General features: G+C 40.6%; 1 protein-coding gene across 1 annotated transcript in view; it reads left to right on the top strand.

Moving 5' to 3' along the window:
- The first annotated feature begins 2,648 nt into the window (after positions 1-2,648).
- lmbrd1 (LMBR1 domain containing 1) overlaps positions 2,649-19,701 on the top strand; it is a 43,535-nt gene continuing 26,482 nt past the window's right edge. The window contains exons 1-6 of the mRNA XM_076018757.1: positions 2,649-2,760; positions 4,206-4,382; positions 5,014-5,077; positions 14,411-14,508; positions 15,994-16,061; positions 17,117-17,205. Coding sequence (XP_075874872.1) covers positions 2,695-2,760; positions 4,206-4,382; positions 5,014-5,077; positions 14,411-14,508; positions 15,994-16,061; positions 17,117-17,205 — 562 coding nt within the window. The 5' untranslated portion in view covers positions 2,649-2,694. The remainder of the gene's footprint in view (positions 2,761-4,205; positions 4,383-5,013; positions 5,078-14,410; positions 14,509-15,993; positions 16,062-17,116; positions 17,206-19,701) is intronic.

Genomic DNA, 19,701 nt, shown 5'->3' with positions numbered 1-19,701 from the left:
GCCTGCAGCTACATCTTTTGAAGGATGATCACACAATCGATCCGTCCATTGAAAGCTAATAAAAACAAAAACGATCTCGAAGCCTCTGTGTTGGGTTGGCTGAAAAGCTGGCTCCTTTTGATATAAAATCACATAAGCGATGTTTGACACATGGTCACCACGTTCAATAGTCAGCGTGCAAAAAAACGTGCAGTTTACCTATGGCACAACCCAGTAAACATATAGTGATGCGATAGCGTTTCGGCCTTTGAATATAATTCCACTTAGCTGCCATTTATGTTCCGTCAAGATCATTTCATACTTGACGTTTAAACAGCTGATCAACATTGATCCGACCAACAGTTTACTGTTAAGTGAATGTAACATTGTAAATTGTCACATCTGTTAGCGTATTGTCACTGATGTTAATGAGGCGATTCTCATTTTCTTTATCTATTGAAATAAAAACACTTAATTAAACACATAAAAACTTTTGAGTTCGGCCCAGGCTTGTGCAAGTTGCTGAGATGCATTGCAGAGACATTTTTGGGTTGCAAGAACAAAGTAGAACTTCCTTCTCTGTGGGGTGAAAATTAGGTTACGATCCAATTTTAACTAAAATCTCTTTAGCCACGGCCGTAAATGAAGTTTAAATGTGCGTTTATTCGTTTTTTTTCAGTTGGACTAGCGTCCCCACCAACAGTGAGTTTCTAATTAACTGGTTACAAATGTAATCATCTCAATTAGTAACAGACAAATTCTTCTGCAGTATAATATGGAGTAGTCTTCCGTTTCACTTTCACAAACTTAGAGGCTCAATGTCACTGCGGGCCGCTGTATAGTCGAGCCCTTGTAAAAGTAATTACTCAAATAATTATTCAATTTCGTCCCAATAACGCCAGACATGCCGAGGCATTGCAGCACCCTCTTAGTCTGCGGTAATTCAAGAGGATGACAGATGACACAGAAATTTACACTGCAATGTCACCAGGAGACGATAATCCAATGCAAACCCAGAGTAAGTGCATTAAATGAATTTCGAGTTTTAATGCGTCAGAGTTTTCTTCTGTTAAACAAGGACACGAGTAAAGTTATTCATATATTCTTTTTAAAAAAAATGTTTACTAAGAAAAGAACCGATAAGTAAAAAGTCATTGCCCAGTTTCTGACAACAAACTTGTGGTTTAGGACTCTGTGATGTGAATCTGAGGAGCCACATGAAGGCAGTAACAAAGTCAGCAGCTATCTCCTCAGGAAAATCCACAGGATTAAAGGACTCACATCCCAGCAGGAGTTGGAGCAGCGGATTGAATGGACTACTGCAACTTTTTTTTTCTTCTTACAGGTTTTAGAAAAAATCAAACAGTTACAGCTGCTGCTGTTGCTCAAGTTCTCACCGAGAAAAGAAAAGAGTAATAAATCACTTCACTTCTTAGCTTGGTGTCAGACGTGTCAAAGAATTGATTTCAGCTGCTGTTGGTTATAATGCACTGAATAGTTTTGAGCCAACAAAATAAGGAGGAACGATGCTTAGTTTTTGCTCTTTCCTTATTATGAAACAAGAAATGTTGAAGCACTTCTGCATATCTCTGCCTCTTTAATTTCAGTTTCCAAATGTCTGCAGACAGACATAATGCTATACCACATATATGTGTGTGTATGCAAATATGTACATGCATTAATACATTTAACACATTCATTCATCATTCATTTTCCATACCCGCTTAGTCCCGAGCTCAGGGTCACGGGGGTCTGCTGGAGCCTATCCCAGCTGTCATAGGGCGAAGCCAGGGGACACCCTGGACAAGTCGCCAGTTCATCGCAGGGCCCATTTAACACATTTATTTATGTATTTATTTTACAGACTATGAGGTCTGCATGCAATATATATTGGATTAGACTAAAATAAATGGTTGCTGAACGTGATTTAGGTAGGATTCCTCATTATACTTAATTCCTCATTACTCAAATTCATACAGACACAGAAAGAAGAAAGAAAAACGCTGATAGTTACATTTCAGAGAAAATTTAGACAAATCAATTCAAACTAGCTGCTTTATAATTTGTGTTTCTCACTTGATGGGACTTATTAGACAACCAGAGGGTAGAGGAAAAGATAGCTAACATGAACAAATGTAGTATGTGATGATAAACAAATGACTTTTTTCCCCTCCAAGAAAGCGCTTCTCATATGCATTCAACGGTACTTTTATATTTGGACCTGTAATCTCTTGACGACATCTCTAGAAATGCACCAGCAAAGATCTTTGCTGGTGCTGGCAGCCGCAATGGGTAACTCAAAGAAATCATTACATCACTGTTCCTCTTTACAACTGGGCGTGCACCTACAGGTGAACAGCAGTTCAAAGTGGTTTGGCCTACTTTAGCAGACTGAAAGTTTAATGAACCAAGATTTTCCGTTGAGTTCTTGGATTAATACTTAATGCTTGGAGAATGAGACAGTGCAAAATAACAAAGCTTTGTCTTGAGCAGTGTGTGTTTTCCATGCCCTAATTGTTGTGATTTTAATACTATATAATAAAAAAAATGTATATAATTATTATTTCTTCTTCTTCTTTTATTGTTGTTGTTGTTGTTGTTGTTGTGCTTGGATGATGATATGTGACCTCCAGAAGAGTCGCGATCCCTGTTGGGCGTGCGCCGTCGCAGAGACGTCAATGGGGACACGTGGGTTTGTTATTACAGGAAGTGAAGATGGCGGCGCAGTCGTTGTTGTCAGAATCTGTCCTCGGATGGTCCATTTTCACCTTTATCCTCTTGGTAAGTGAGACAAATGGTTGTCATACGCCTATCGCAACTACCGCAGCCTCGCACGGTTACTTTTCGATGCCGGAACAGAGCCACGGAACGTTAATGTGACGTTAAGCTCCGCGCTACACGGCTAACGTCAGTGTTGGCTCTGTGTGGACTGTAGCTAACGTTAGCTCTGCCACATCTTACGCAGGAGCTTCCTTTACCTGTTAATTCACATTCGGTTGCGTTATAATTGATGCCATAAAGGGTACCGAGTGGACACTGGATTATTGTTGTGTTGGAGAGCAACAACCACCCGTAAATTGTTCCATAACGTCCCCAAGCAGGTGCACCGTGTGTCAAGTTAACGTTAGCTTTTGCTGCTACCTCCTAAAAGTATGTTTCAGGGCTGTGGATATAAAAAAGGAAAAGGCTGGTGTCAATTCAGATCAATAACACACAGGACTTCTAAATGCTACCTAATTTTGTCTAATAGTTTCTTTTTGGACCCTTTTAAAAGCAGTGACCCACATTTTAACGTACTCGGTGACGTAGTTAAGCTAGGTAATCCTGTCCCTAATTTAGCAGCCATTACTTAAACTGCCACTCAGAGTCACATGATGAAGTTAGAGGCTGTCCGTTGGAACGCCTGCATGCTGACGAAGTACCTTGCCCGAGCAACCTTTGTATTTTGAACAAACCTCTGAGTGGACCTTATTTGGATGCAACACTTGTGTTGTTTTCTGGCAAAACAAGCAGCCAGAGGCTTAAGGCTGCAGGCCTTTAATTGATCCGCCCTGTGAATGGCAGCCCTTGATCTAAAGGGACTAGTTTTAGCAGTGCCCTCACTTCTTCCGGCTTGTGTGCCTGGAATATGACCTTGTCATTTTGAGGCGCCACTTTTTTACTTCCTCGTCTAATTAGTTTCTAGCCTGTTGCAATGACAGACCTTCACTCTTTTTACTCTTTCAAATTCAAGAGGAGCATTCATGAATGAGTTTAAGGAAATACGGTGATCTCACAGATTATTATAGCAAGTTAATCATGTTGTTTCCCATGCATTCTTGTACGTAGTCCCTGCTTTCACACAGAAAAAAAGTGCAAACGTTGCATCTTATTGGCCTGTATGCATCCGTAAAGATTTCTAACTTCCTCAATTTAGAGCTCTTTTGTTTAGAGAAAGTTAAAACTGATGTAACCTCTATAGCTCGGGGTCTCTTGAGGTACAGTAAGTGGTGTAACTAGTGCAAGTTTAGATCAGAAGGCTGAGGGTGGTGCTTCATGATGAGTTTAGTCTAACATGAATCGACTATTCTATCAAAAATATACTCGAGTTTTAAAAGATAGGCAGACACAAGCTTAAATGCAACTTTTTCAGGGTATTTTTTGGATTTTGGCTGATTGCACAAACCATGATTTTCTTTTGCATTTTCTCTTTCAACCACAGTGATGTTTATGTTTCACCTTCTCAGATCATCCTCGCTTTCTGCTGGGTCTACATTAGAAAATTCCAGAGTCGCCAGGAGAGTGAAGTCGTTTCAACCATCACTGCAATATGTGCTCTGGCCATTGCTCTGATAACGTCAGCTCTTCTACCAGTGGACATATTCCTGGTTTCATTTATGAAGTATCCTAACGGCACCTACAAGGTTTGTATCACTTTTAGTTTTGCAACATTTTTGACGCAATTGTGAATTCTGCATCAATTACTAAGATATAATACTAAGATTCTGTGGGTCAGCTATGCGATTAGCTTGCTTTTAGTAACTTTTTGTAAATCAAGCCTCGAGTAAAGGACTTGCTGTGACAAAAATGGATGGATAGACAGACCAAGCACACATAGGTTCACAGCTAAGTTAACATTTTTATTTCCGCTATTTGCTTTATTTCTTTGCTTTTATACATTTTGCATTTAAATGAAGTGTTAATGCAGAAATGTGAGGGGACTTGGGAAGATAAAATGAATATTACTAAGGATATTGAAAATTACTGAACAGGAGGACAAAATGAAGACAAAACAAATTACCTTCAGGCATTACATGGACAAAAATGAGATGTTTTTTTCAATTTTGTTGTTTACTTCTCTTTGTTTTGTTTTTTTTAAATCATTATTGTAAAATCCATTCACAAATCGTTTTTCACAAATGCAAAATGCTTGATTACTATACCAACATTCTGTGCCCAGCTTGTTCTGATTCAGTGAACTTTAATTGCACGGGTGTGATTTTTTTTTTTTTCCCCGTCCTTTTTTAATTGGTCTTGTCATTGCTTAACATCCAGGAATGGGCAGCAAACAATGAGACGAGGGGGCAAATTGAAGACACTGTGCTGTACGGATATTACAGTAAGTTAATTTACTTGATGACTTTGTTTGTGGATGCACATAAAAAATAGTTAATCTACCTTACCGTAGTTTCTGTATTTATCCTTCCTTCTCTTTTGCGCAATGAAAACACATTTCGGTTCATCGCACTTGGGTGACTCGGCCACAGAGCAACTTCAATACATTAGCGACCTAACTTTGTGAGTCACACTGCCATCTCCACGGAAAAGAACATCCACTGTGTGGTGAAGACTTTTCATTCAAAAACTCTAATATCTGTGATAACTTGTGCTGATGTCTTCCTGTACTTATCCTTGTTGGACTCTGACCCACAAGTAGAGCCTTTTATCTGTGTTCTGGGAAAACCTGATTTCTCCAAGTTGCTGGTGGAGCGTCAAATGGATTTCCATTTAAGAAAAAAAAAAAAAAAAACTTCACCAAACTTGGTGTTAAGAGGAACACGACCTAAATAAAGAGAGTGCATTTGTAATTATAACAAATTTTTTATTATGATAATAATTAATTTAAGACCTTCTCACAGACATCCTCATATTAATTGGTAGTCCAAACAGTGTGCACACTTCACAACATAGTAAATTAGGCACGACACAACTCTCAGTGACCCTCTAGCAAAAAGCCCGTACTGACCATTAAAAGTCTGGGCTCAGTTATAGTAAGCAGTGCACAATAGCTCATAATAAGTGTCAGTAATGCATTAGAATTACTAATGCATGGGAAGCATGCTTAAACAGTTTTGCTTGTGTTCAACGATGTGCCGTATTACCATCATAAAGTTTCCGACAGTGGTAAATTGCTTTGATGACCTCCCTTATATACTGTGTATATATGACATCGTATTGGCTTCTCATAATGAATAACTCGTTGATATATATTTTTTTAATCTCTTAAAATAAGTCCTGGCATTTAACACTTTGTGCCATCCGACACTAAGAAAGCATTTTGTAAACAATGGTATGGTTAATTTCTGTTGTTGTGCCTTCAACTTGAGTTCACATCCTTCTTACAATGCCAGTTTAAAAACACAAAAGTGGATTATAGATATCAGTAACTGAAAACACATGGTTCTTTATTACAAAATATGTGTAGTTTTTTTATTATCTCATTCAATGTGAATACATCCCTTGAAAACTTGAGAACTATGAGAACTCCTTTTACCACAAGCTGAAATCCACAGAATAAAAATTCTGTCGACAGCAGTTGATTAATACCCCCTCTTTGTTTGTTTGAGGTAGAACATGTGCCTTTCGATCACTTCAGCATGACCCAGATTGATCTTGGTCTTTTAATAGTGTCATGTCATTTTGCATGCACCTGTGCCACCACAGTACCAAGTCCCCGCCTTTCATAACATCCATTGACCTTTTTACAAGAGACTTTCAATCCCAAGTATCTAATCAACTAACATTAGCATTACCATAACCATTAGTAGACTCGTTTTTTGATTTGTAAGTAGCTTCCTAAATTTTAACAATCACTGTCAAGGTGGCTGCTAGTTGGTAATATATCATTTCTCACTTGTATTATCATCATTATTTTATTGCAACAGGGACAGTACAAGAAATCTTGGTGAAAAAAAATGGAGAAATTGAAAGAAGAATTCATAAATGAAATGTCCAACCCTCTACACTGGTTCCTTGAAGAGATATGCTGCTTAAACATTATGAAGGAGTTTGATGCAACTCTTCAACACAATCCCTTTTTCAGGACCCATGTGGTTGCTATGCCTGCAGAAACCTTTTCAGATTCGATGCAATTTTTCCCCCCCCATGCATGCCACTGGCAGGTTATTATATAATTTCCTAGGAGACTTAAACAGATGCCACATAACTATTTTCTCAGGCGTCCACATATCCGGGTGCAACATTCGAGCTACGCTGTGATTCTATTGGTTTTTTTCTCCGTATCTGAACATGAATCGCTATAACAATCTAAACAGATGAATATCAGCCAAGTTTCACTGTTCAGAAGTGAGGATGCCTTCACAACCCTTCCACTCAGCGTATGCTTTTGGTTCTGAGCCATATTGCACTCGGCGAAAACAAACAAACAAACATCACCAAGCACTATTGCCGCTGCTCTCAAAGGCAGTGCTAAATGACAGCCGTTAACCACGCCAGCGATGACTCCGGTACTTGTGCGTGCCGACAAAACTACCAGTGCATCTAAATTCAGTCATGATTGTCATATTAGGGGAAAACAATCATGAAGGCAGTCATGCCAGAGACACAGGATCACACATTTTCGAACAGATGCCGCCTTAAAATGCCTGTCAGCAACACTGCTACGTGCCGTCTGTTCACAACTGCCAAATGTAATGAAGACAAGCTGTCTCCTTGTCCAGACGGCTCAATCAAAGAGAAGCGCTCTTACTGCTCGGGTGTCATCGGTGAATTGGTTCTTCACAAACCATGATCACTTAACAAGAAACCAGCTCTCCAGCAGCAGCAGCAGCAGCAGCGCAGTGTTTATTTTCCCCCCTCGTGGATGCTGTCCTCCTCCCTGGCTGTTTGAATCTGGCTCCTGTGATGTGGAATAGTTGTGCTCATGGTGTAGCTGCTGCACACATTTGCCACACCTCATATCCGTTTATCATGCTTTCAGTGGAGCTGCAGTCACACTATAAAATCTCACAGCACATATTCAGAATGTAATTGTTTAGCTGCTAATGAAGGTAATGAATTTTCTTTTATATATTGCTGTTGTGGTACGATAATGTCTGGGCTATGACGGCCTCTACTCGGGTGTTGATGGCTGTGCATTCATGGTTAATTCGCAAAACGGGAAAAAAGAAAAGTTGCTTCGTTTTGATTTTCCCATACAGCTGAATTTCCCTCACTCACCAATATATGTATTCTAAGGGCACAGGGAGTGATGAGAGAGAGGCTTGAAAGATTTCGCTGCTTGCCTGAGGCGTGAACACGTGTGATCATAGCTCTGGAAGTGTGCGGCACCGAATGATGTGCTCTGAACTTTGTTGTTGGATTTTGTTTCTTCCCTGATTGTCGAAAAGAAAAGTCAAGCGAAGTAAAAAAAAAAATGCCCCAGAGCCTTTTGCGCTTTCCGTCATATTGAACAGGGGTTCTCGAAGGAATAAGGGGAGTAAACTCTATTTCAAATTCTGCAAATGCATGTTGATCTTCTGCTTGTCGATGCAAACATCTGATACAATAAAAAAAAAAGGTTCTCCTCCTGACGGTTGTATTTGCCATGCAATTGTCATACAGAACCTGTTCTGACATGTATTTCTTTCTTTCTTTAAACTCATGGTGCGTTCCTGTGTGATCGCAGCCCCACCTCTCTGCAGTGAACCGACGTTTATGAAGACGGCGCTGAAAACGATTGTGCGCTCGGGCACAGTCAGACTTGGTGGAAGGCTTTGGTTATAGGCTAAAAATAAAGCCAGCACATTTGACTTTTGCTGCAGATTCCTAGTCACTATCCCAATGTTTGTGCGGATGCAGAGCTGTTCTTTTTGCTGGGGGGGGTGGGGGGAGGGGAGGCGAGCGGGGGCGGGGGGGGGTGGCGGCTACTGCTTTTTTATTTGCCAGTAGGTGGAGACCAAGCTCCACATGTGTGGCGGGCACTCGCTGCCTCTGCACAAATCTAACCTTTAAAGCTGGATTTTCTGCAGGGCCATATTTGACAGAACCGTCCATTTATCTCTTCAGAAATGGAAAAATTACAGTGTTGACACAGAGAGCTCTGTCCTCGACTGCTTTTGGCTTTGATGTGGATTGATGTGTGTTTAGCGGCGAGCACGGTAAAGAGCATGTTTGCGCTAGAGAGGTTTCCTTTTTCCCACAATTTTAATGGATCTCTGAAAAAATCTAATGTCCTTCTAAAGCTGTCATTTGTTGAAACTCAGCCGCTGGCTTTGAAATTTGGATATTCGCCTCTGATCGCGAGCCATCGCTCGACGTGGCCTGAATCTCCGCAGCTGCAGATGTGGAACTGCTGTTGTGCTGCTTAGCTGGTGGGGTTTCACGGGGAGTATTAGCGACATAACGAGTTGGTGTAGAGGTGATTACAACTAACAATCACAATCCCTTTTATGCTGGATTTGCTGCTGTTAAAAAGTGATAACGAGTGGCAGCATTATGTTCAGGAAAGTTTTTATTCTTTTTTTATTCTATTCCTTCTTCTTTTTAGTCTTTGTGTTTCTATTATAGAGGCTCAAATTTACATGAGCATGACATTAAAACTGTGCCAAGGGGATTCATTTCAGTCGGGTTACATTTTTTAAGCTGGACACAGTGTAATTCTTGATCAAATCTGCCTTTGACCAGACAGACTATTCCTTCTCTTTACGGCCCAAATAGCTTTCTGTGATCTTTGATGAACCCTCAGTTTAAAAGCACAGCCTTTCAAATCTCCGGCCTGTGTCCACTTATTCGTTCATTGGACTGCTCACTACTACAAAGCAGTGGTGCATAAGGCCCTTGAGCAACAGGGCAAAATACCCCTGGGCCCTCTAAATAAGTCATTGGATTTCTCTGTGCCCTTTTTAGCGCCATTTGTAGAAAAGCAGCAGAAGAGGATTCAGTCTGCTTACAAATACATTGCAAGTGCTTTGTTTTGTTTTTTGTTTTTTTGTCCACCTGCATGTCCTGGGTAGAGAGTGCTAACCCATTTCTCCATTCAACGGACCATTGACGCACTGTCGGTAATTGATGTGGGTCTTTTGACGATCAACAGAAAAACGAGCAAAGAAAAAGGAAACATTGGTTAGTAGTGTACAAAAAACCCCCCACAACATAAACGCATAACTATATATGCCTCTATTTTTCCCCATTTAAAGCATGTTCAACAAACAAAAGAGTTTATCACTTGTGCTTGTATCCTAATTCAAGGGACTTATAATGCGGGGGGGGGTGGTTATTGAATAACAGTCTGATTGTTTCCAATGTGTTTTCTCATTGACTATACAGAAATAACTCTCCCTCAGTACCTGAAACAACTACATGTAAATCGCTTGATTTAGTGTGCCATCGCTATATGCTTCACAGTACGTTTGTTTCATTGACGGGTGGCATGGAGCTTAAAGTATCTTTAATAATAAGCTCAGTTTTGCGGTTACAGAAGATTGAGTATATTGATCTCTGCTGATCTGAGGGCGATCCATGTAGTTTACATACGCCAGTCATTAAGTTTGCACTTTTAAGACATGTTATTGTTGCATATGCAGCTAATGTGTCTACGACTACAGATCTTTTTTGCAACAGGTGACCTCTTCCAATATTTGAATTATAGAGACGCTCATTGTTCTTCTGAATCGACAGCTATTTTATACGTGAGTGCATTTGTTTTCTGACTTGGAGTTACCCAAACTCACTTTGACATTTGTGAATTCAGAACACGGAACATTGTGAACACGGAAATTGCTGTTCCCTGCTTTCTGCGTCCTGCACTAAAAACAAATTCACTCAAGTCCAGTTTTTGTTTCAATAATAATAATAATGATAATAATAAAAAACCCTCTTAAGTGACACATGCATTTGAAAGAAACTACAAAATATGACAAACCTTTTTCAATGTACATCACTGTTAAGATTCTAGTGTCAAACGGAAGGAATCTTGTATGCCAGTGCTGTATTTTAGTTTTAGGAATGACTTTTAAATGACTTTAGAATGATGACGAACCAAAAAAATGGTTATCCCCTTTTCAGCATTATGTATATAGAAACCCATTAGAAAAATAATTGGAATATACATTTGCACCATGGCCACTTATCTGGGCATGAGTTGCAAATTGCTGTATTTTAATGACCGACCCTGCCAACGCTGCCAGTCACGGCAAAGTGTGTATTCTGATTGCAAAGCTGCAAATTAATCACACTTTCACATTGACATTATTGTACTTGGGTAACTTAAACCATTTCATCATCCAGTTTCTTCTCTTGACTTCAATACTAGATCCAGATATCCCGTCCGTCTTTTCTGCTACATTTATTTCTTTCACATTCATAGTGTTTTATCACCTTCTGCCCCCACCTCAAAATGCCGCCTCCCTGGATGTTTACCGGTAATAAGGGGACAAGCGTGCCATGCCATGCCTCTCACCACCGGTACAGATAGATATTTTCAACAGTCTCTCGGGCATTCTGTCCGAGATGGGGTTTCGGTGAGAAATCTCCCCTGGCCTTTCATTTTCACTTGAAATGTCATACATTTCCCGGGTCTGCCAGGTAGAGAGTCCAGGTATTTATTCCCCATCAAAGGGCCACTGCAAGGTGAGTACAAGGGTTTAACTTTCCCATCAGGCCATGCCCGATATATAAGAGAACCTGCCGTCTTGTTGTTCAATAAAATATATAGTAACACGATTAAATAATAAACATGCATAATTTTACTTTTTTTTAAGATGTGCCTCTCGTTCCTCTTGACTGGTTCCATCGGTCAGCCAAGACACATTTTCAATCTACTGCAGTGGTCGTCGCTGCTCTTTGCTCGCTCGGTCATTGCAGTTTAATAGGCTACTTTAGCATCTCCGTAATTGTGTCTTTGGGTTGAACCACACTCGCGGTGTCCAGGGGTTTGCTATGTCAGCTGCTGTGAGTCCTTGTGGATAACTTGTGGTTTTTAATGTGCCGAAACATCCCTGCGGTTTGGAGGGAAGTCTTTGGTGTGTGTGTGTTCGAGTGCTAAAGCCGATCGGTTTTGTTTCATGAGGGCGTGGTTAAAGCCGTCAGGGTCCATTGTATGATAATTAATAAACATACTAACCCAAGGACTGAGGAGTAGCATGGTTTGAAACGCTCACTATTTCATCACTAATATGTTCTATGTTACAGCAGTAGACCATTTCTTTGTGTGGTATAAATTAACACTGCTGTTTTATTAGTTTATATTAAAATTTCATCAGGGTTTTTAGTTTTTTGCTCTGAAAAAGAAAAATCATTGTGTCCAATTCAAAGTTTGTCCTTTGTGCCCCCTACATTTCAAACATATAGTGCTGTTCTACTATTCTTTTTTAATAAAAGAATATCACACCAGCGTCAGAACATCACACACGTCCATGCTTGAGATAATTTCTCGCCTTGTTCCAGTGCGATTTATATAAAGACAAAAAAGCTATGCAGGGTTAAGAAAGGACATTCCTTTATGCAGTCCTTTGGTCTTTTGCAGGCGAATAAATATGCTAAACCATTTCCAATGGTCATGGATTCTTTCCAGTGGAGTCTCTGCTTTGAGTGTAATGGATGACACATGTTAATGCAGTCTGACCTATTCTCTCAGGGTGTTAATATTCATGGTGTTATGATTAATTTTACCCCTTGCTCTAACCCTCAAGCATATGCCGGTGGCTGCATACCGTGCATGGCTTGCATTCGCTCACGACTCCTGGCATCCAGCTCAACACAGTTTGTCTGGCTGTAAATGAGTGTAAATGGATACCTTTGCGAAGCAATGAGCATGCTCTCATTGAAAGTAATGCCCTGTCACAGCTGCAGCTGGCAAAAATGCAAGCCACTATAACACTGTGACGTTTTTCTGTCCGCAGCGGAGTGCGTTTTTGTGAAGCATTGTCCATTTCGCAGGGAGCAAGTCTTGCCTCGCCTGCAGCTGTTTAGTGGAGACTGATGCAGTCATTTGAATAACGCACATTTAAAGGAGCTATATTCAAAATTTGGCAGCCTTCGGGAAAAACCAAATTTGATACATACAGGACTGTTGGTGCGATGGCATCTCCGGCAATACAAATCGACATCACGAACCGTCCGTGTGGGTTGTTCTCCAGCTCCGTGTTACTGTCGTAATACAAATCTCTGCGTCTTCCATTTTTGCGTCTAGGACATCATAGCGTACTGAAACAGGAGGCGAAATTGTAATTCACGGGAACAAAACAATACAAGAAAAATTCCGAGCGGGAAATCCTTCTGCTTAATCACCTGACACTGTCTGCATCCTTGATTACGTCCTTGATTCATATTCAGTGGCCTCCACGCTGGAGACTGCACAGGGCGGTACACAACCACAACCATCTACCAGTGAAAGGATTTTGCATGCCGCTCATTTGAATAGAAAGTGGGTGACTGCCGTTTCTATTTATAACAAGTTCAGGTTCAGACCATGTTTTCTCATAAATGCATCTACCACAGCTGCTTATTTTTGCATTTACATTAATGATTATTTGTTCTTACACTTTGCAACCTTTGTATTGGTGTTTGCGAACCTCACGTTGTACGTTGACTCACCTTGTGTATTGATAGACCTTGTGTGACAGATTCTTCGCTGTAAGACTGAAGGGGGAGCATGCGTTCGTCCTGCAAGAAATATTGGTTCTGTATTGCGAGGGGCATCCCTGTAGCTTTATATGTCACTGTCATAAAGGATGAACCACCCTGAGCACAGTACAACAGTTTGACCAGAGATGCACACACAGAACTCCACATATTCAACAGTAAGACTTTGGAATGCTGTTATGTTATCACGATAACAAAAAAATATTCGAGCTATCCGATAAACGTGCGTCTTTCAAATAATTTGTCATCAGTTAAAATTCACGTGTTTGGGATCTATTTGCGTTTTTCTGCAAGTACACAACCTTTATTTTTTGTGTAGTCAGTAGTCTTGAAAAAATGTCTCCTAAATTCAGCCCCTCTGGGTTTTTAGCTCTTGGTATCGTCAGCAGAAGTAGCCCGAGGTTGTTGCATGTGTTTTTTTGGTTTAAATGTGCAACTGCTAATTGTCATTGGTTTGTTAAAAATTGTATTTTTAATAGAAAATTCACAAGGATTGGATTTGCAGAAGAACTGAGATGTGTTGTATCAAAGGTTTCTGTCATATCGCTGTAGCATCCAAGGTTTTGACAGCAGATAAGCGGCTTCTGGCCTAAATTTGCCAGTTGTTCGAGAATGAGAACACTGTGTCAAGTACATCAGAGACCTGCAGATGACAGCCGAGGCTGTCCAATTTTCTTTTGTTTTTTTCTAACTATGAAAAAACAACTCATTGACACATCTGACTGTTTTGCCCTGGCTATTATCTTCCACAAATGAGTGTTGTCACTGAAGCGAGACTTGTATTAGTTGTGATGAGTTTGGTTTAATGATAAAAAATTGAAGTGTTTTTCTTTTCTAAATGTTTGTTTTGCCTGCTCTGACTCTGACTCTAGCAAAAAAAAATGCCTTGAGGGTTCCTTTTCATTTATTGGAATTATTTTTGCTTGCATTACTTATTCCTGTCTGTGTTGTTTTAACTTTTATTTTGAAATGAGTTTCAACGACATTAAATCTCTATTTTTAGCTTCTGCGTTGGAATGTTGTAACATGAAGAAATGGAAAGATTTGTATGATTCATCTTCAAATTTTTTGTTCTCTTGTGTTTATGTAGCACTTTACTCCATCATCCTCTTCTGCGTTTTCCTGTGGATTCCCTTCGTTTACTTCTACTATGAAGAAAAGGATGACAACAACGTCAACAAGTGCTCGGTAAGAATGCGTGTTTGCGTGTGAACTACCAAAGATGACCGGCTCTTAAAAAGTAGGAATCAATAAATTTTATTCATCGAATTCATGTGATCAATTTTAATGTTTGATTTTAATGAGTTATGTGAGATCATTTTTGGCTAACTCGCTAGTTTTTGCACAATTTTGCGCCTCGAATTAAAAGAAAAGTTAATTTACTAACCTTCCCCTTAAGCTCAGCAAATTTCTCCTTCCTGCACACTGGTTTTAATTCAGTTCCTCAGGCTAACAGATACATTTTTCATTTTTGGTTTTCTCATATTTTTTCTGAATATTTTCCTTCATCTTATTATTTGATAACTATTATTCTGTGTCGTTTCTGCACAGTTTTTGCACCTTTTGTGAGTAGTGTACTTAACATTGCTCTCTTTCTGTTCATTCTATCTTATTGCACATTTCCGTCTACCTCACTGCATCTTTCCTTTGTCTCCCTTTGTCGCACATTAATTGACACAAATTGCCTTTGACTCAACTGCCAGCTCCTCTTAGCGACTTCTTTAACTTTCTGCAACAATTATGACTTTTCAGTCCTTGCCGCGTGAGAGAAAGTAACAGGCTGACATTCATTATAGCGGCGACGAAAGCCACCATGCAGATCTTGTGACCAAGTGTGACAGAGCAATGCTGCACTCATCATGAAATGCTCCAAGACACACCTGCGCCAAATACGTCCCCGCCTAAGCAGTATTAGCACATCAGTGACATGACGGGAATTTCTCCTGACTGCAGAAGGCTCATCAGCAGTCAGCGGGATTTGATCAAAAGCCAAAAAAACACACAAAAAAAAGGCACACTGGTATGAAAATAAAGGCCTGAATACTCCGAGCAAAGTTTGTTTTTGTCTCTTCAGGGAGGAAATTCATGCCGCAGTTGAAAGGGAAAATCAGTGGAGGCAGCACATATATAAATTATGTTTGGAAGAGCTGCAAATCCTTGATCAACACACCGAAAATTGAATTATCTGCTGAACAGTTTGCGGTATAAAAATAGTCAAATGTCGTACAAAGGTCCAAAGTTAGCACGACTGCAAGTTTCAGTAGTTGTATTTTTCTCCTGAGATTTGACATAAATTTGAATCCCTATCTTTGCTCTTTTCCTTGGCATGTGATGTCCTATTCACCAGCAATCACACGGTGCCTTTTTCTCCCTTCGTTCCTGCCAGTTTCCAGCTGACAGAGGCATTTTCTCTCAGACTGGCAAGTCTTTTGTATTGTTACTTTAAAAAGCCCCTTGAATAGCACCAAGAGTGACACGTTATCTCTGCCAGGTCAAACTTGATCTACATTGACTCAATATAGCTCTCACTCATTATGGTCCTGAGCGGGGGGGAAAAAAACAAAAAACAGAGGACGACCCCTTTCCCTCACTCACAATGAATGCTGTTTTTTTCTTCCTTCATGGCTGTGATTGACCGGATTCCCCCCGCCCCCTTCTTTTCTTTTATTACAGCAAGTGAAAAACGCTCTGAAGTACACAATTGGATTCGCCATTGTTTGCGCGGTGCTCCTTTTAATTGGGTAAGTTGGAGACATGGATGGCTTCTTCTGCTTCACGACACAATAGGTGGAAGGGGCCGCGGATATGTCATTGTGTTCCGTTAATGAGAGGAGAATCCCTTCAAACAGCCACAGTGATGTTTGCTCAGCCATGATAAGTCGGCCGAGACAAAAGAGCCATACGTGTCCGCCTAAATATAGATTTTATTCTTCCTTCTCTCTGATCCAAATCTCGATTCATTTCATTGCTCAATGCCTTTTGGTTTTTTTGTCTCGTTCTATCGGGAAAATCTAGTTTGCATCCATGTCCCATTGAGCTACTGGTCTGTTCAGAGGAACTGGCGCTGCACAGCAGATTTGCTTATAGCCGTGAAAGACGGGAAGAAAGAAAAAAAAAAAAGACGTTCAACGTTGAGCCTACAAGTGTGTTCTCTTAGCCGTAAAATACTGCAGCGCTCAGCTGCCTTGAGAAAATACAGGACGCATGACCATACTTGGCTTTTTAGTGACAGAATCAATTTAGAGACCATTTTTACCTTGTGAGCTGGAACTTTTACTGCCTTGTCCAGGCAATTGTTGCTGGGGTCTGTTGATTGAACAACACGATAGCTTTCACCCCGCACTCCTTTTTCTGATGGCGCGAGACAAAATGGCTCTCTCTCCTCTCATGAAACTGTCGGCCGTCGTTATTGCTTTTGTAATTTGTTTCCCCACATGGCGTGGTGTTTTATGCCCATGTGTAATTTGTCATTTTTGACTGATTTTTATTTTTATTGCACCAGACTGAAATCGTAAAAGCACATAAAAATATTAAGACATTTACTTTCCTGATCACTGAAAAAATGCCCTTCATTCATTCATTCATTCATTCATCCATTCATTCATTCAGTCATTCATTCATTCATCCAGTCATTCTTTTATGTATTCACTCTGTATGTCAAAGGAAAAAGTGAAAAGAGTGACAAAACTAAGAATATCATGCATGGTGCACACTTCTACCTTAGACATAAACTACAGTGTACAACATATGCTACCTCTAATAATACTGTCTAATAATACTGTCTCTTTGTTTCCAGTGCCTTTGTTCCACTTCAACCCCCACCTTCTCAGAATTCCACTCAATGGGATAAAGTGCAATACCTTTTCAAAGAGCTTGGAAGCAGTGGTAAGTGTATTTTATTCAAGACACAATACATAATTCATGAAGAAATCATATTGATTTTATTTATTTCTTCGCCAGCTCTTCAGACAGGATATACCATACATGTTAATAAGATGTCAGTCATATCTCCGGTCACACACTAATCAGTAGTTATATTTTTTTTGTGTTTGTTGTTTTTTCTTTTATGGATTATATAAAATGAAAAAATGGCTCTTGGATCAAGGGACTTCACCGGCTTTTCAATTCAGTTAACACAACCTGCGAGTAGGACTACTGTAGGACAATAGTGCTTCAGATTCAGAATGTTTCTGGTAGCAAGATAGAGTGAGCAGTTAACAGCTGTCGGAGTGGCGCTCTTAATACCCGAAGCCTGGTTCTCCATGGTGTCGAAACTCTGGTGTGGTGGGAGCTCCCGGTACCGATCCATTTGTACAACTTGCTGAGTGCGTGAGCGGGAACAATTCGCCAGCGAACGAGCTGTATTTTGACTTCCTCGTTCACGACTACATCCAGAAGTTGCTGTCAGAAAATGACACCAGTGGTTATTTAAATCTGCCGGTGAAGCTGTAGGATGATCTGTTAAGTTAATTCCAGTCACTATCATTAGCATTCAAGACGTGCAAACATTGTTTGAGGGCATCTTGTTTTTTTTGTTTTTTTAATGAAGTCATACCCATGGCCAAACTAATGCAGGTATCTAAATAATTATAAAATGTAGATACCCTACAGTTCTCTGGCCTCTTGCCATGTGGGGATCAAGGATGAAACGGAGCCATCTGCCTCTCATCACAATGTCGGACCCCTACGTTCTCCTATAACCTTCTTCATTGGTGCAGGGAGACATTTCTTATCTGCTGAGAAGGAAATGTGAGAGTTGGTCCCTTTTGTAATTCCCCTAACTATGCTCTGTCCAGATGGGAGATTAATTGCGTGAAGAAAATGGCACTTTGCCACGTAACTCTTTTCAAAGTTGTTTTGAAACGCCTGCTTTAGAACTGAAAAGATCACAACAGCTTTCACTGCTCCAGCTTTGTAGGTTGCAAGTTTACTATCATGTCCGAAATGTAAATCAGCAGCTATTCATGTGAGGATTCCAGGCCATTGTTGTACAATCTTTGTTTGTGCCTCGGGAAAAGTTGTAGCGTGTAGGAGTCCAGTACTGAGGCAAAATAGCCACCGTTAAATTAGCTTTTTTCTTCTTTCTTTCTGTTTTTGCCTGTATCCATTACTTACCTTGTGTGTATTAGCAAGTTTTACGCGCATTTAGGCTTTTCCCATCGTAATACTTCTTACAGTTTTCTGTCTGAAATATGTGGTTTGTATTGAAATGTTGGCCTTGGTAAGCCTCACTAAGAGAGTTCAGAGACTCAATCAGAAATGACAACACAATCAAAGGCTGCGTTCAGACTGCAGGCAAATCTGATTCAAATCAGATTTCTTCTCAAATTTAGGGCTGACTGTCCACTCTGTTTTTAGCAAGTGTCCAAAGGGGATCTAACTCTGTTCAGACTGGGCCACATTATTGACCCATCTGACCGGTTGCTGTAGCAACCAGAGAGACCAGAGAGCACCTGGAATGGCGCTATCTGGTCTGGGGCATTGGGTCTTGCGTCGCCTAGAGTGACGTCACGGACAGTCAAAACCGATCGGTGTGTTTGGAGCTGTTCAGACTGAGACGCATCTGTCCAAATGCAATTTGAAACTACCTCTCGAAGGTGTTTTCAATCTGGATAGGCTGAAAATTGGATTTTGGCTGGCAGTCTGAACGCGGCTAAACGATAAGGCTAAAATGATCAGCCTTTCTTATTTTAGCTACTTAGAATATTTGAAAATGTGCTATGTTTGGTTCCCAGATGTGTAAGTGCTCACTTGAATCGTCCCCCCCCCTCCAGCAATGCCTGTTGCCAGCACTCATGTGCAAGAACTACTATCATGTTGTGTCTTGACCAGATCTTAACTTTGCTACTGCCTCACATCATGTTGGATATCGTATATGATAATCAGTGCCTACATGCACTGTACTGTATCCTGTCCCTGGAGCGTAAAGCCACCTCCCTACTCGCGTTTGATCGTTCCTCCATTCTACAGGAGTGGGTTTGCTGTGGCTGAAGGAGCCTTTAAAAACATCTCGGCGCGAGACTTGCGCGCACACAAAAGCCTGCAGGCTATACGCAGGTTGAGATAAGAGCTCCCCATTCCGTTGCTGCCGGAATGGAAGCCGCACAGATGTGGAGGCACCGCAGATAGTGTACAATATTCCCCGGGTTTAATCCCCAGAAAATCTGCTCAAGAAACCAAGGAGAGTGCTACCAAACACCCATCCTCGGCTTTGTGCACAGTTCAGGAGCCGAATGTTCTCCGTGCAGAACATGGAGCCATTGTCTATTCTACCGGGCGCGCCGCTAAACAAAGAGCACAAAATCGCTATGAAACACCCGGGAATAGTATTCAAATGTTAATGTTCAGCCCAGCTGTCAGACTTCAAAGTTTTCCTTTTCC

This window comes from Nelusetta ayraudi, unplaced genomic scaffold (genome assembly GCF_046127955.1).
Source record: "Nelusetta ayraudi isolate G7.1 ecotype Tasmania unplaced genomic scaffold, CSIRO-AGI_Nayr_v1 ptg000008l, whole genome shotgun sequence".
Taxonomy (NCBI): domain Eukaryota; kingdom Metazoa; phylum Chordata; class Actinopteri; order Tetraodontiformes; family Monacanthidae; genus Nelusetta; species Nelusetta ayraudi.
This window is presented reverse-complemented; position numbering and strand designations above follow the sequence as displayed.